The sequence below is a fragment of the Mixophyes fleayi genome, chromosome 4, assembly GCF_038048845.1.
Source record: "Mixophyes fleayi isolate aMixFle1 chromosome 4, aMixFle1.hap1, whole genome shotgun sequence".
Lineage (NCBI taxonomy): Eukaryota > Metazoa > Chordata > Amphibia > Anura > Limnodynastidae > Mixophyes > Mixophyes fleayi.
In genome coordinates, this window is record NC_134405.1 from 340,231,339 (window position 1) to 340,244,728 (window position 13,390).

At 46.8% G+C, this 13,390-nt stretch overlaps 1 protein-coding gene across 2 annotated transcripts; it reads right to left on the minus strand.

Annotated features, from left to right (window-relative positions):
* Positions 1 to 753: 753 nt before the first annotated feature.
* LOC142153247 (protein mono-ADP-ribosyltransferase PARP12-like) lies at positions 754 to 12,990 on the minus strand. 2 transcript variants are annotated; one of them, XM_075210651.1, is made up of 13 exons: positions 12,731 to 12,990; positions 12,202 to 12,670; positions 10,296 to 10,431; positions 8,261 to 8,552; positions 7,858 to 7,944; positions 7,554 to 7,674; positions 7,001 to 7,169; positions 6,305 to 6,425; positions 4,733 to 4,829; positions 3,878 to 3,962; positions 1,876 to 2,003; positions 1,633 to 1,784; positions 754 to 1,559 (listed from the first exon to the last, which is right to left on the minus strand). In XM_075210651.1, exons 2-13 carry the CDS (start codon positions 12,477 to 12,479, stop codon positions 1,246 to 1,248), a joined length of 1,980 nt encoding a protein of 659 aa, XP_075066752.1. In that variant the 5' UTR covers positions 12,480 to 12,670; positions 12,731 to 12,990; the 3' UTR covers positions 754 to 1,245. The 2 variants fall into 2 exon arrangements, with proteins under 2 accessions (XP_075066752.1, XP_075066751.1); XM_075210650.1 differs by having other exon boundaries at positions 12,202 to 12,990.
* Positions 12,991 to 13,390: the final 400 nt, after the last annotated feature.

Sequence of the window (13,390 nt, forward strand, 5' to 3'; positions counted from 1 at the left end):
ACCCACAAAATGGCTGCCTCCATTCTGAGTAGAAGTTTCCCTACCGTGACAGAGCTCAAAATATTTCACGTACATTGTTCCTTTTATGATACAGAGCAGGATCATTACTTATACTTATCACATTTCTATCCATTAAACCCCTGAAAAATATAACTTTACTCCAAGTACATATAATGACCAAGCAACGACTTGAAATGTTATTAAAACAAATTACGTTTTTTTGGATTACGGTTTATTCATTAAGAATACTTTAATCGGCTCTAAGGCTTTAATTCAACAGGCACAAACAGCCCTCAGCTCTATCTGAGGTGGTCCCAGCGATACACGGCCCCCAAGTTGTGAAACACTGACAGAGTCCAGATTCATTGATACCTCTTAGTTACTGCCCTGTTAGTCAACCACAATATAGATGAAAAGGAAATTGTTGCACCAGTTTTTATTGAATGACTGTTGCTCAAAAATTCAGTATCCTCTATTTAATTTGCATATTTGTAGTGAGTACTGTGGATGTTAGATACCCCTCATGTAACCGCCTGACTTTTTGAGGTGCTACTACCCCGTAGAAATAGATGCAGAAATTGAAGAGACAGAATTTGTTCAATATAGCGCACATTCAGTATCAAAATTGTATCATCCGAGATGGGGATTTACGGTCATCAGATGAGACAGACCGTGCGCTACATTGAACAAATTCTGTCTCTTTAATTTCTGCACGTTAATCGACCACCCAGGACCCCAGCAGACGACACTCCATAATGTTGGTATAGAACTTTAATTAGGGAAATAGAAAATGTACAAACTCTAGACAGTTTGGTTTAGTTTCAGTCATGACGGACTCAATGTAAAGGTTTTCCTGCCATGTACCGCTCAGTAACACCGTCGTCATCCTGTGTTACATCCCACCTTACAAATAAACCCGGCTGCGCCGTCAGACAGCGCTCAGTAGTGCGGAGGAAGCGGCTCTCAGAGAGGTTAAATTCGAGTAAAACTGCTAAAAAATCACTCGAACTAAAACTTATGAACAATGGATAAAAGCACACGTCTATTAAAACAGTTCATTATATATAAATATAACCAGTTTCTATGGATTTGTATTATTTAAAACCTTACAGTACATAATGATTTAGTTTCTAGGGAACTAACGTTGGATCTACGATAAAGCTTGCGGTTATAATGAAACACTATCTTCCCGGGTGACGGTGGAGACACCAGCAGACACACTAAGCGCTCGGCCAGCCATCCGTGTCATCTCCGACCCTTCCCCAGCAAGGCCATGAGGTCGGACAGGGTCTGTCGCTGCTCCCTGTACCGGATGACGTACTCCGGAAATATCTGAAGCTTTTCAAAGAGGACGAATATGGACGGATTACTCTGGCTGTCCACACAGCTGTCGTAGAAGCTCGAGGAAGAGGTCGGTCGCGCCGGAGGGCGCAGGTAGGAGGAGGAGCCGCGGACGAAGTCTCCCACCAATACACGGGCCACAAAGAGGACGTACTGCTGGCGGTCTACGTTCTTGCTGTATTGATGCGAATATGAAGCGTCTCTGGCGAAGTAGCTGCCTGTAAGAGGAGGGAACGTGTGAGAGATGAGTGGGGGCTCTCGCCCTGTGCATACACAAGTCACGTTCCTCACCTTTCCCGTACGCGGTCCCATGAACCCCACAAATGCGCCAGTCAAAGTTCTGTTGGCAGATGGCGTCAACCAGGTTACTGTTGGTTCCGTGAAACAGCTGCCGCTCGTCCACCTCTTTCCCTCCGTTCCGTTTCTTCATCTGCTCTTTCTGCCTGTGAGACAAGAGAAGTCCCCCATTACCGTCATCTCAGGAGGCGGCTATACCGCGGTGACCCACCAGATGGCGCTGTAGCTCACACTTACCACTGGTAGACCTCCCACAGAGCCGGATTCTGAATCCTCTCGATACTTTGTATCTGTAAGGGCAGCGTACGCTGAAACATTGTCTCTATTGTCCGATATTCCTCTGATGTCTCAGCCAAGGGGACGAGCTGCAAACACAGAGAACAATTTAGGGAACAATATAGTGTTTGGAAAACTAATAAGCTCCTTTGGATTTCAGTGTCATCTCTATGCGGATGATACACAAATTTATCTATCCTCTCCTGATCTTTCACCATCTGTGTTGTCTCGTGTTACTGACTGTCTTTCTGCCATTTCATCTTGGATGTCTTCTCGCCAACTCAAACTCAATCTTTCAAAAACTGAATGAATAATATTCCCACCCAGAAACAGAAGCTTCCTGCCTGACATTTCTATTGATAACATGACCATAAATCCCACCCCGCAAGCTCTCTGCCTAGGTGCAATCCTTGACTCAGAATTATCATTCACATTGACTCTATATCTAAATCATGTTACATACATCTAAAGAACATTTCCAGAATACGCACATATCGGACACAAGACACTTTAATTCATGCACTCATCTCCGGCATCGACTATTGCAATTCCCTCCTTACTGGTCTTCCCTGAATCAGACTTGAGGCCTCTACAATCTATTTTGCACTCAGCAACTAGATTGATTTTCCTTGCAAATCATTCTTCCTTTGCTGAATCACTGTCAGTCTCTACATTGGTTGCCTGTTTATTACTGAATTCAATATAAAATACTTTAAACTAACATACAAGGTTATCAACAAAGCTGCACCAACATACATCTCCTCTCTTGTCTCACAATATCTCCCAACTCGACACCTCCGTCCTGCACAAGATTTGCGTCTCTCTTCCACTCTCATCACATCCTCCCATTCCCGGTTACAAGACTTTTTTCGGGCTGCACCCACTTTGTGGAATTCCCTCCCTCGCATAGTAAGACTTTCCTCTAGTCTTCAAACGTTCTCTGAAAACCCACCTCTTCAGACAAGCTTATAGTATTCCTCTACTACCCTCTTAATCTCCCTAGGTTACCCTATTAACCCCTCTACAGCTAACACAAGACAACAACCCTGTGACCAACATTGCTGTGTGACTGATCATATAGTGCACTAAGAACTTTTTAACTCTGCAATCTGGCTGGACCAGCAGTTATCCTCATGTGTCAAACTCCCATTGTCCTATAGATTGTAAGCTTGAGCAGGGCCCTCTTACCTCTCTGTCTGTATTACCCAGTATTGATTTATCACCTTGTTTGTTCCAACTGTAAAGCGCTACGGAATATGCTGTATAAATAAATGATGATGATATAGTCTCTTCTCATTTTACTATCTGTGTGTTCAGTTAAACATATGGCCGTAGAATATCCAGCATGTAGAGTCATACGTCTATATATTATGAATAGCAACGCTGCAATGAGATATCAGCTATAGACTGTAATGGACACAGCACCCCCTTGTGGCCTATTAGCTGCATTACAATTGGTTGCAGTTCTCGGGTGAATAGACCTGATGATAATGATATTATCGGTGCCGATGACACAGACTTGTTAGACAAAATATACCCGAACGTGACCTCACAGACATTAAAAAAAATAAAACAGACTTACGTCTTTAATGACAAGAGAACTATCACAAGTAATAACGGCTCTGCGCTCTTACGTCATTGAAAATGGCGACCGCGCTATTCCCACTTTTAAAGTGACGGCTGTCATGTAAGGAGTTACTGTTAGGGATCGTCAGCCGGAATTGTCTTTTTAAAACTTCTAATATGGCGGTCGCCATTTTCAATGACGTAAAACGCAGTGTCTTTATGACTTCTGATCGGGATGATGGAGAACAGTCAGACAGTTCTCTAGTCATTAAAGAGGCAAGTCTGTTTTATTTTTGTAATGTCGGTGAAGTCACGTTCGGGCTCTTTTGTCTACCAAGTCGGTGTTCTGTGTTATCAGCACCGATAATTAGTACCCAACCCAACATACCGTACTCACCTTGTACCCCACTTCAGGAACCTGCCCTTTGTCCCAGTGTAGGGGGGTGGACTTGTCCTCATTCGCTTTAGAGGAGTCAGACTTCCTGAAATACAGATATATTCTATTATTTCTCATGCGCCCCACAGGATTCAATATCAAATTCACCAACTTGCATGTTCTCCTCTTAGATAAACACTGAGGATGTTTATTCATGAAAGTACAATGTACATAAATTACTGTTATATTTCCCTCCCAGCTCCCGGAATCCCCTCAATCATACCAGTGACGCTCTATGCAAAGTAGAGACAGATTCAGCAGCGTTACCCTAAATGTTCCTTATACAAATATACAATCATGGCCAAAAGTTTTGAGAATGACACAACTTCTGGGCCACATACTGACTGACGGACATTCTTGCCTAATCAGTGCTTGGAGTTTGTCAAAATTTGTGGGTTTCTGTTTGTCCACCCGACTCTTGAGGATTGACCACAAGTTCTCAAAGGGATTAAGGTCTGGGGAGTTTCCTGGCCATGGACCCACTTAGTTATCACTTTTGCCTTATGGCAAGGTGCTCCATCATGCTGGAAAAGGTATTGTTCATCACCAAACTGTTCTTGAATGGTTGGGAGAAGTTGCTCTTGGAGGATGTTTTGGTATCATTCTTTATTCATGGATGCACTCACACCTGCCTGCTGCCAATCCTGAGCAAGCTCTGCACTGGTGGGAAAGGTCTAAACACTGAAGCAGCAAACTTTGTGAAAACCAATACTTGTGTCATTCTCAATACTTTTGGCCATGACTATATATTATTTATGTTAGACAGATGAGTGTGGCTCTATAAGGGTGGGGGTAACAGATTCTCTGCCCCATTACCTCGTTTTTATCCTCTTCAAATCCTCAGCGGACACAAACTTGGGTCTCCTGCACACTTTCCTCTCCGTGCCGAAGCGGGTGTTCCTCTGAACCATTTCTGGGAGAGACAAAGGTGGAGTCTGTGAGGGGCGGGCGACGAGGAATCACCATTATAAATGCCGAAAAATGTGAGGGGGCCAAAAGTTTAGCATTGAAATAAAGATACGGAACTGAAACCGCTGAACAGAAGACCTAGATATCCAGATGGAGGAGATGAATGGTTTATAGGGGTCTTTGTCTGTGCTGGGTTTGGATACACCCCCATCATGATGTATCCTCCTGTTAAGCTTATAATATTATAATTTGCTGTATATTTTCGGTTAGATTCTTTTATTTATTATGGAATTTTGTTTTAAAGACTCAGTTTGAAGGCTATATAATCATCCTGTTATAACCTATTCTAAAAACAGATTTAAAATTCTGAGTAAAACATGGGTCAAATCTAGACATGGGGGGGTAGTCTAATGGGGAGGAATGGAAATGTTGATGCACTTGGTCTATAGGATTATCCCTCCTTGTACTCCACATTCTATAACATAGTATCTCCATTATTTCCTCCAATTAATGAGTGATAAAAAACATTTCTAAAGAACATTTCCAGAACTCACACAAGACGCTGCAAAAACCTTAATTCATGCACTTATCATCTCCCGCACTGACTATTGCAATTCCCTCCTTACTGGTCTTCCCAAAAACAGACTCAAACCCCTACAATCTATTTTGCACGCTGCGGCAAGATTGATTTTCCTTGCAAATCGTCATTCCTCTGTTGAATCACTCTGTCAGTCTCTACACTGGTTGCCTGTTTTCTACCGAATCCAATATAAAATACTTTTACTAACCTACAAGGCCATCAACAAAGCTGCACCAACATACGTCTCCTCTCTTGTCTCAAAATATCTCCCAACTCGGCAACTCCGTTCTGCACAAGATCTGCGTCTCTCATCCACACTCATTACATCCTCCCATTCCCGTTACAGGACTTTTTTCGGGCTGCACCCACTCTATGGAATTCTCTTCCTCGCACAATAAGACTCCTCTGGTCTACAAACTTTCAGTGAAACCCACCTCTTCAGACAAGCTTATAATATTCCTCAACCACCCTCTTAACCTCACTACCTTACCCTATTACCACCCGTTATACAACTACCCCTTGACCAACATTGTTGTGCGACAGGATCATTTAGCTTATGAGTCACTTTTACCTTTGCAGTCTGGTTGGGCCCGACTGCAAATGTAGACTTAACCTCATGTGTCAAACTCCCATTGTCCCATAGATTGTAAGCTTGCGAGCAGGGTATTCTCACCTCTTTGTCTGTTTTACCCAGTTTGTTTATTAGTTTACCATGTTTGTTCCCAATTGTAAAGCGCTACGGAATATGATGGCGCTATATAAATAAACGATGAGGAGGATGATTAACTTGGCAATAAAAAGTTCATTTTATGTAACACGCATTATGTCTATGTATCCCCATTATTTCCTTAACAAAGCTCTTTTATACAACACCCCTATTAGACAACAGTAGACTATACCTTGAAAGCTCAGCACGTAATCTTGTTTGCCGGCCTTGAACTGTATCTTGGTGCTATTATCAGACAAGAACACGTTCTCCAGGTCCCTGCTCGAGATGGTCGACGTTTTGTGACGGTCTGTCTGTTGCAAAACAACGAAGGTTAGTGCCACTGTCTCTAAATTGTAAGCTCTTGGGACACATAAAACAAACCCTTACATGGTACAGTTCAAACTTTGAAAATTTTTAGTTCATTAAGTCTAAATTGGAAAAAAAATAAATGGATAAAAATGTCTCAAACTAAGCACGTTATTCTTTGAGTGAGTGTTGCTGCCCTTTAAAGTGTACTTGTTTTCTACACAGCAGGAGGCGGACATTTTTTTGGGGGGTTGAACTAATGTGGGAACCAGTGACATCTGTGCTGCTCCATTTAAAGGACCATTCAAATGGAAACGGTAGCCGCCATGACAGTACAGGCGTGAGACAGCGCAGGAAGTAGGGAGGATGTGTAGGACCCCCAAAATACAGCCTAAAGTTGGGGGGTGAACCTCAGAATAGTTTGTCTTATTATTTAATGACTGGAACCAGATATTATGAAATCACCGTATTGTTCCTGTTATTAGGAGTGCTGCAGCGCCATCTTGGGGCACGTGATGGTTACTGCATGCTTATGATTATATGTGACACTAAAGGGTTCAGTGAGTATTTTATCATTTACCTCGTGGCCATACTCGATCCACTTATTGTATTCATCCTTCCAGTACCACAGCCAGTCTGTGGTAAGGATGAACTTCGGGGGCTTGGAGGCAGAAGACGGCGTGGAGAGACGTTTTATAGTATAAGATTTGTACATCATGGTATCAAAGTTTATATCCGCAATCGCTTTTCTGTAAGGCGAAATTAATTATTATTATTAATATAATACAAAATCTATACATATAGGACCTTAGTCGGGATTGAACTCATGACCCGAGGTCTATGTATCAGCTGAGATGTTTACATTGCAGCGCACTCTACAGGCTGTTACAAGGAACTGCACCCACAAAAACATTTTTTTCTGCAATGTTTTACGTAATAGCGACATTTTTACTGACTTGTTTCCAGCATAAAATGCAATATAAAGGACATCTGATCACTGGGTAAATGGTCTGTAGTCAGTGAAGTTTGATGCTGGCAGAATCCAGCAACAATTGCCCTGTGCAGCGACTGCGATATGGGCATTAAATCCCCTTATTCTGCATAGAGACAGAACAGGAGCCTGTTTAACGTACCTGGTGTTGGGGTCACAGTATGACTTCTCCACGGTCTCCATGTCACTGAAGTCCTTCCAGGTACCATCGATACAGACTTGCCAGCGATACGGGAGGAGGTAATGATCCCGTACACACCTGTCTGTAGCATTGTAAAAAAAAATCACTGTTACCAAACTGACCACGAGGGCAATTAAAGGTTCACTAACAGCCCTGGGAGCAATAGGGTTAATGGAATGTTGATAACAGTTTGTATCCCTGGTGGAATCTCTTTGTGTAACAAATCTCTGAATGTGGGAGATGTTTGATTCTGACGTGTTCTCACCTTTGAAGCTGCAGGTGTTTAATATGAAGTACAGGCAGATCTCCTCAAGGGGATGATGGGGGGCAGATTTTGGGGTCCTGGCTTTGGCTGTGGAAGAAACAAGTCAGTTGTTATTAGCGGTCCCAGAGAGTACTCCACACACACAGTTCTGGGGCCCCGTTCCCTTACCAGAGATCAATAAGAATAATCTCACAGTAACGTTCTGTGTTATCTGTGATAACGTCACCACTCTCTGGTTTCAGCAACCGATTGCTTTAAACTTCATGTGTGTAAATTCAGAGTTATGTTTCAGAATGAGACACATTTACCTGCATCTCTGGATGTCAACAAAATACGCCACTTATCAGGATCTACGTCCCTTAATGAATCAGGCCCACAGTGCCACACAAACGTACGCACTCACCAGCCTTAACTGGGGAGCTTATTGCTCTTTTTGGAGACGCGTTGGTGCCACTCTTTATGCTGTTGGCGTTCAGGTACGTCTCCAGGACCATCGGCACGATGCTGGCGGACAGTCCCCATTTCATCAGTTTCCTGATGGCGTCCTCTCCGGCCAGGTTATGGGACCTCTTGCAGCTGCTTCCGAACTTGCAGTCGTCCTGCAGGAAGTGCTGGCACACGTGCAGCTTGTTGCATTTGTCTTTGAAGGTGCAGGATCCGTGGGCGCCTTCTCCGCGGTTATAATGCAGACAGACCTTTCACGGGAGAGAGAGAGAGCGGATATAGGATCAGTCCGGGACATATGGAGACTGCAGACTAATCTACCATCATCCACAACCTGCCTCCACTGTAGGGAACTAACAGCAAGATGGTCCCGGTAGGACGAGGGTAAAATCGGGGGTCTACACCTGGTCTAATGTCACTAGGCCCAATACAAACAGGTCAGCACATATCTGATGGAGCAGTATATTACCCAGCAATCTGCTCCGTCGTGTGTGTGGTTATCCGCAGACTACAACACACGCGGCCTGGAGACCCCCAAATGCCTATATCTGTGCAATTTGGGCTCCCCCATGCCTGGTCCGACAAATGCTGTCATACTATTGCTTGGGGCTTGCAGAGTTCAGGGGCGGGCGGGCGGGGGGGGGGGGGGGGGGGGTCCCCATGAATTGAACTCCCCAGCTGTCTATACGTAAGCCCTCCCTAACAATTAGTTTAGGGCATTTTATTCCTAATTGTCAGTACTAGCGCTGAAGGGCTAACTGACTGTCTGTGCTCACACCCTCCCTCAGACTCAGCGTCTGGTTTCTGAAAACTACGTGGGATGTGCTACAGATTTATCTCATACCCAAGGACAGGAGATACGGCTCCCTCTGACAGCCCCCTCCAGAAATTTATATCACAGCCAGGGCTCTGTGAATGGACCATTATACTGCAGTGTTTTGGTTCCTCCAGGCAGGAGGAATGTGTGGAAACTGAGAGGCGAAGAGATCAGGACGGCCATGGTACCATCTATGCCGTAAGGTGTATATTATCTATGCAGGCAGCTGTGATATATATATATATATATATATATATACATATATATATATATATATATACATATATATATATATATACATATATATATATACACACACACACACACACACACACGCTTCAACCTGATACTTAGGGGTCAGTGCAATCAGCCGCCACGGTCTGTAGGAACTTTGCGGATACGTTAATCGCTGCGATATGCGTAGAAACACTGAATCAACATGTTAGGAGTATAGAACATCCTTTTAAAATGCTCAGAATGAGTAAAATGCATTTGATAGGACCACTCGTCAGATTTGTAATCCATTTTCCCACTTAGAAGGGAACGTGGAGGTGTTGCCCGTAACGACCAATCAGATTCAAGCTATCATTTTCTAGACAGTACCAGATAAATGACAGCTAGAATCTGATTGGTTGCTACAGGCAACACCTCCACTTTTTCTTTTTAGGTTTGATAAATCTGCCCCTAGGGGCTAGATTTACTAAGCTGCGGGTTTGAAAAAGTGGGGATGTTGCCCATAGCAACCAATCAGATTCTAGCTGTCATTTTGTAAAAGGTACTAAATAAATGAAAGCTAGAATGTGATTGGTTGCTATAGGCAACATCCCCACTTTTTCAAACCCACAGCTTAGTAAATCCAGCCCTAGGTGTCCATCATTAGATAAGAACTTGAAAATTGACCACTAAATTCTCTCACATTGTCACTTTGTCTGGATTTAGCCCCATCACAGCGATGTCAGATAAGTGTTTGAGGGGAAGGTTTTTGGAGAAAATATGGGGGATTGTGGATCAGAGGCAAAGATTAAACAATGTAAACTCTGCAAGAAGATTTTACTACTTATAAAAGCAATATAAAGTCCTGCAACAGGAATATTATTATACATCTCAATGGGGTTTTGTGGCGGATACACCTCTAGCCAGGGGCGGATACACCTCTAGCGTCCACGTCTGTACTTACATCAGGCAGGAGGTTGGGGTCATTCTGTAACAATAGGTGTCGTAGTTCCGCTACGCTCACCCCGACAAGCTGGTGGCGCTGTAACACCTGGGTGATCTGATCCTTATCGACAGAGTGATTAAACTTACAGTGCGGCCTGTAGTGAAACAGAGATAAGGACATTAATCTGGACTCTGGTGCCTCCAACCTCATCCAATGCTTGGTGTTCTCACGACATATGACAGACAGGAGTTACAGAGTTAGTCATCAGATCTGACTGTAAATGGATGAACTGCATTAAATAAGCTGCTTTTCTGGATTTTAAGTTCAGGTGACGCTAAATGAGCCAAACGCTCCTCAAATGTATCATTATAAGAGACTGCGTCTTCACATATTTCTTGGATCTTAACTATTTCTATAATTAAATCAGAGGTAGGTACTTGTGGATCTCCAGCTGCTGTGGAACTACATGTCCCAGCATGCCCTGACATCCAGGCACTGGGCTGAAGAGCAACGTCCAGAAGTCTATACCAGACAATGATCTGAACCTCTGGACCTGTAGTTTTACATACTGCAAACCCCCATAATCCAACCACTCCAGACCCCCACTTCCCCTGTTGCAGCCCCCCAGGAAGAGGTATAAATCCATCCCCCCCAGAGCTCACCTCTAATGATCCCCAGGATGAAGATCATGAAGTATAACCCCCCCCCCCACCCAGGACGAGGTATAACTCCCCAGGGTGAGGTATACCCCCCCCCCACCCCTACTGCAGCCCCCAGGGTGAGTTATCACGCCCCCAGAGTGACATATACGTACCCCCCCCCCCCCAGCTCACCTGCTGCAGCCCCCAGGATGAGGTATAGCCCCCCCAGAATGACATATACCCCCCCCCCAGCTCACCTGCTGCAGCCCCCCAGGATGAAGTATCACCCCCCCTCCCCCAGCTCACCTGCTGCAGCCCCCCATGATGAGGTATAGCCCCCCAGAATGACATATACCCCCCCCAGCTCACCTGCTGCAGCCCCCCAGGATGAAGTATCACCCCCCCCCCTCCCCCAGCTCACCTGCTGCAGCCCCCCAGGATGAGGTATAGCCCCCCCAGAATGACATATACCCCCCCCCAGCTCACCTGCTGCAGCCCCCCAGGATGAGGTATAGCCCCCCCAGACAGGATGAGGTATAACCCCCCCGCCCCCAGCTCACCTGCTGCAGCCCCCCAGGATGAGGTATAGCCCCCCCAGCATGACATATACCGACACCCAGCTCACTTGCTGCAGCCCCCCAGCATGACATATACCCCCACCCAGCTCACCTGCTGCAGCCCCCCAGGATGAGGTATAGCCCCCCCCCCAGGATGACATATACCCCCCCCCCAGCTCACCTGTTGCAGCCCCCCAGGATGAGGTATAGCCCCCCCCCCCCAGGATGACATATACCCCCCTCCCCCAGCTCACCTGCTGCAGCCCCCCAGCATGACATATACCCCCACCCAGCTCACCTGCTGCAGCCCCCCAGGATGAAGTATCACCCCCCCTCCCCCAGCTCACCTGCTGCAGCCCCCCAGGATGAGGTATAGCCCCCCCAGAATGACATATACCCCCCCAGACAGGATAAGGTATAACCCCCCCGCCCCCAGCTCACCTGCTGCAAACCCCCAGGATGAGGTATAGCCCCCCCCCCCAGGATGACATATACCCCCCCTCCCCCAGCTCACCTGCTGCAGCCCCCCAGGATGAGGTATAGCCCCCCCCCCCAGGATGAGGTATAACCCCCCCTCCCCCAGCTCACCTGCTGCAGCCCCCCAGGATGAGGTATAGCCCCCCCAGGATGACATATACCCCTCCCCCAGCTCACCTGCTGCAGCCCCCCCAGATGAGGTATAGCCCCCCCCCCCAGGATGAGGTATAAGCCCCTCCCCCAGCTCACCTGCTGCAGCCCCCCAGGATGAAGTATCTGCACATGTGGAGACTCCCGCAGTCTCCGGCACATTCCTGGTTGCGGTCCGCGCACACCCGCAGGGGGCTCACATAGACGCACACCCGATCACTGCCCTGATTCCGGGTCACCAGGCTGCGACCCTCCTCCGCCTCCAGCAGCCGGGTCATCCGCTCAGAGCTCAGCCCCAGGGTCCGGCCCAGCTGCCCCAGCTCCATGCTGCCCCCATTGGCGCAAAGTACCCGACAGAGGCGCAGGGGGTCCTCCATGTCCGGAATGTGCACCCGGAACCTGCCCCTGTCTGTGATCTACTGCCCCCTATCTGTGATCTATTGCCCTGATCTGTGATCTACTGCCCCCTATCTGTGATCTAATGCCCCCTATCTGTGATCTATTGCCCTGATCTGTGATCTACTGCCCCTATCTGTGATCTACTGCCCCCTATCTGTGATCTATTGCCCTGATCTGTGATCTATTGCCCTGATCTGTGATCTACTGCCCCTATCTGTGATCTACTGACCCCTATCTGTGATCTATTACCCCAATCTGTGATCTATTACCCCAATCTGTGATCTATTACCCCAATCTGTGATCTATTGCCCTGATCTGTGATCTATTGCCCCCTCCCACCGATAGTGTCCTCAGACAGCCGCATACATCTACCCCACTGTACCTACCCCTCACCATGTACAGTGACCCCCAATGTCCTTATTATGTGGAAATGAGCTGACACTAATTACCTGACCCAACTGGACCTTTAAAGTTTAAACCTCCCCTCTGCCCCTGTGATCTGCCCTCTCCCTCCTGCCCCGGGTGCTCTCCCCCTGTGATCTGCCCTCTCCCTCCTGCCCCTGTGATCTGCCCTCTCCCTCCTGCCCCTGTGATCTGCCCTCTCCCTCCTGCCCCGGGTGCTCTCCCCCTGTGATCTGCCCTCTCCCTCCTGCCCCGGGTGCTCTCCCCCTCCCGGAGGTTTCGGTGCAGTTTCCTCCTCCTTATGAGGATGATTTGGCAGAAACGAAACTGAAACATTCTCTTCCCCCCCCCGGCCGGGAATTCCCCCCCTCCCTCCGGGGATCCAGTGCGCATGCGCAGCAGCTCATCCCAGAATTAACATTCATTACCTGTCAGTGCTCTGCTCACTCATAGCTGCAACTGTCCCACTTGTTACACACTGGTCCCT

Coding starts and splice junctions, on each gene's coding strand:
- LOC142153247 (XM_075210651.1), bottom strand. CDS start 12,479: ATGGAGGACCCCCTGCGCCTCTGTCGGGTACTTTGCGCCAATGGGGGC. Junction 6,426..7,000: donor GGATCGAGTATGGCCACGAG/GTAAATGATAAA, acceptor GTTTTGCAACAG/ACAGACCGTCACAAAACGTC. Junction 2,004..3,877: donor TTCCTGAAGTGGGGTACAAG/GTGAGTACGGTA, acceptor CTGTGTTTGCAG/CTCGTCCCCTTGGCTGAGAC.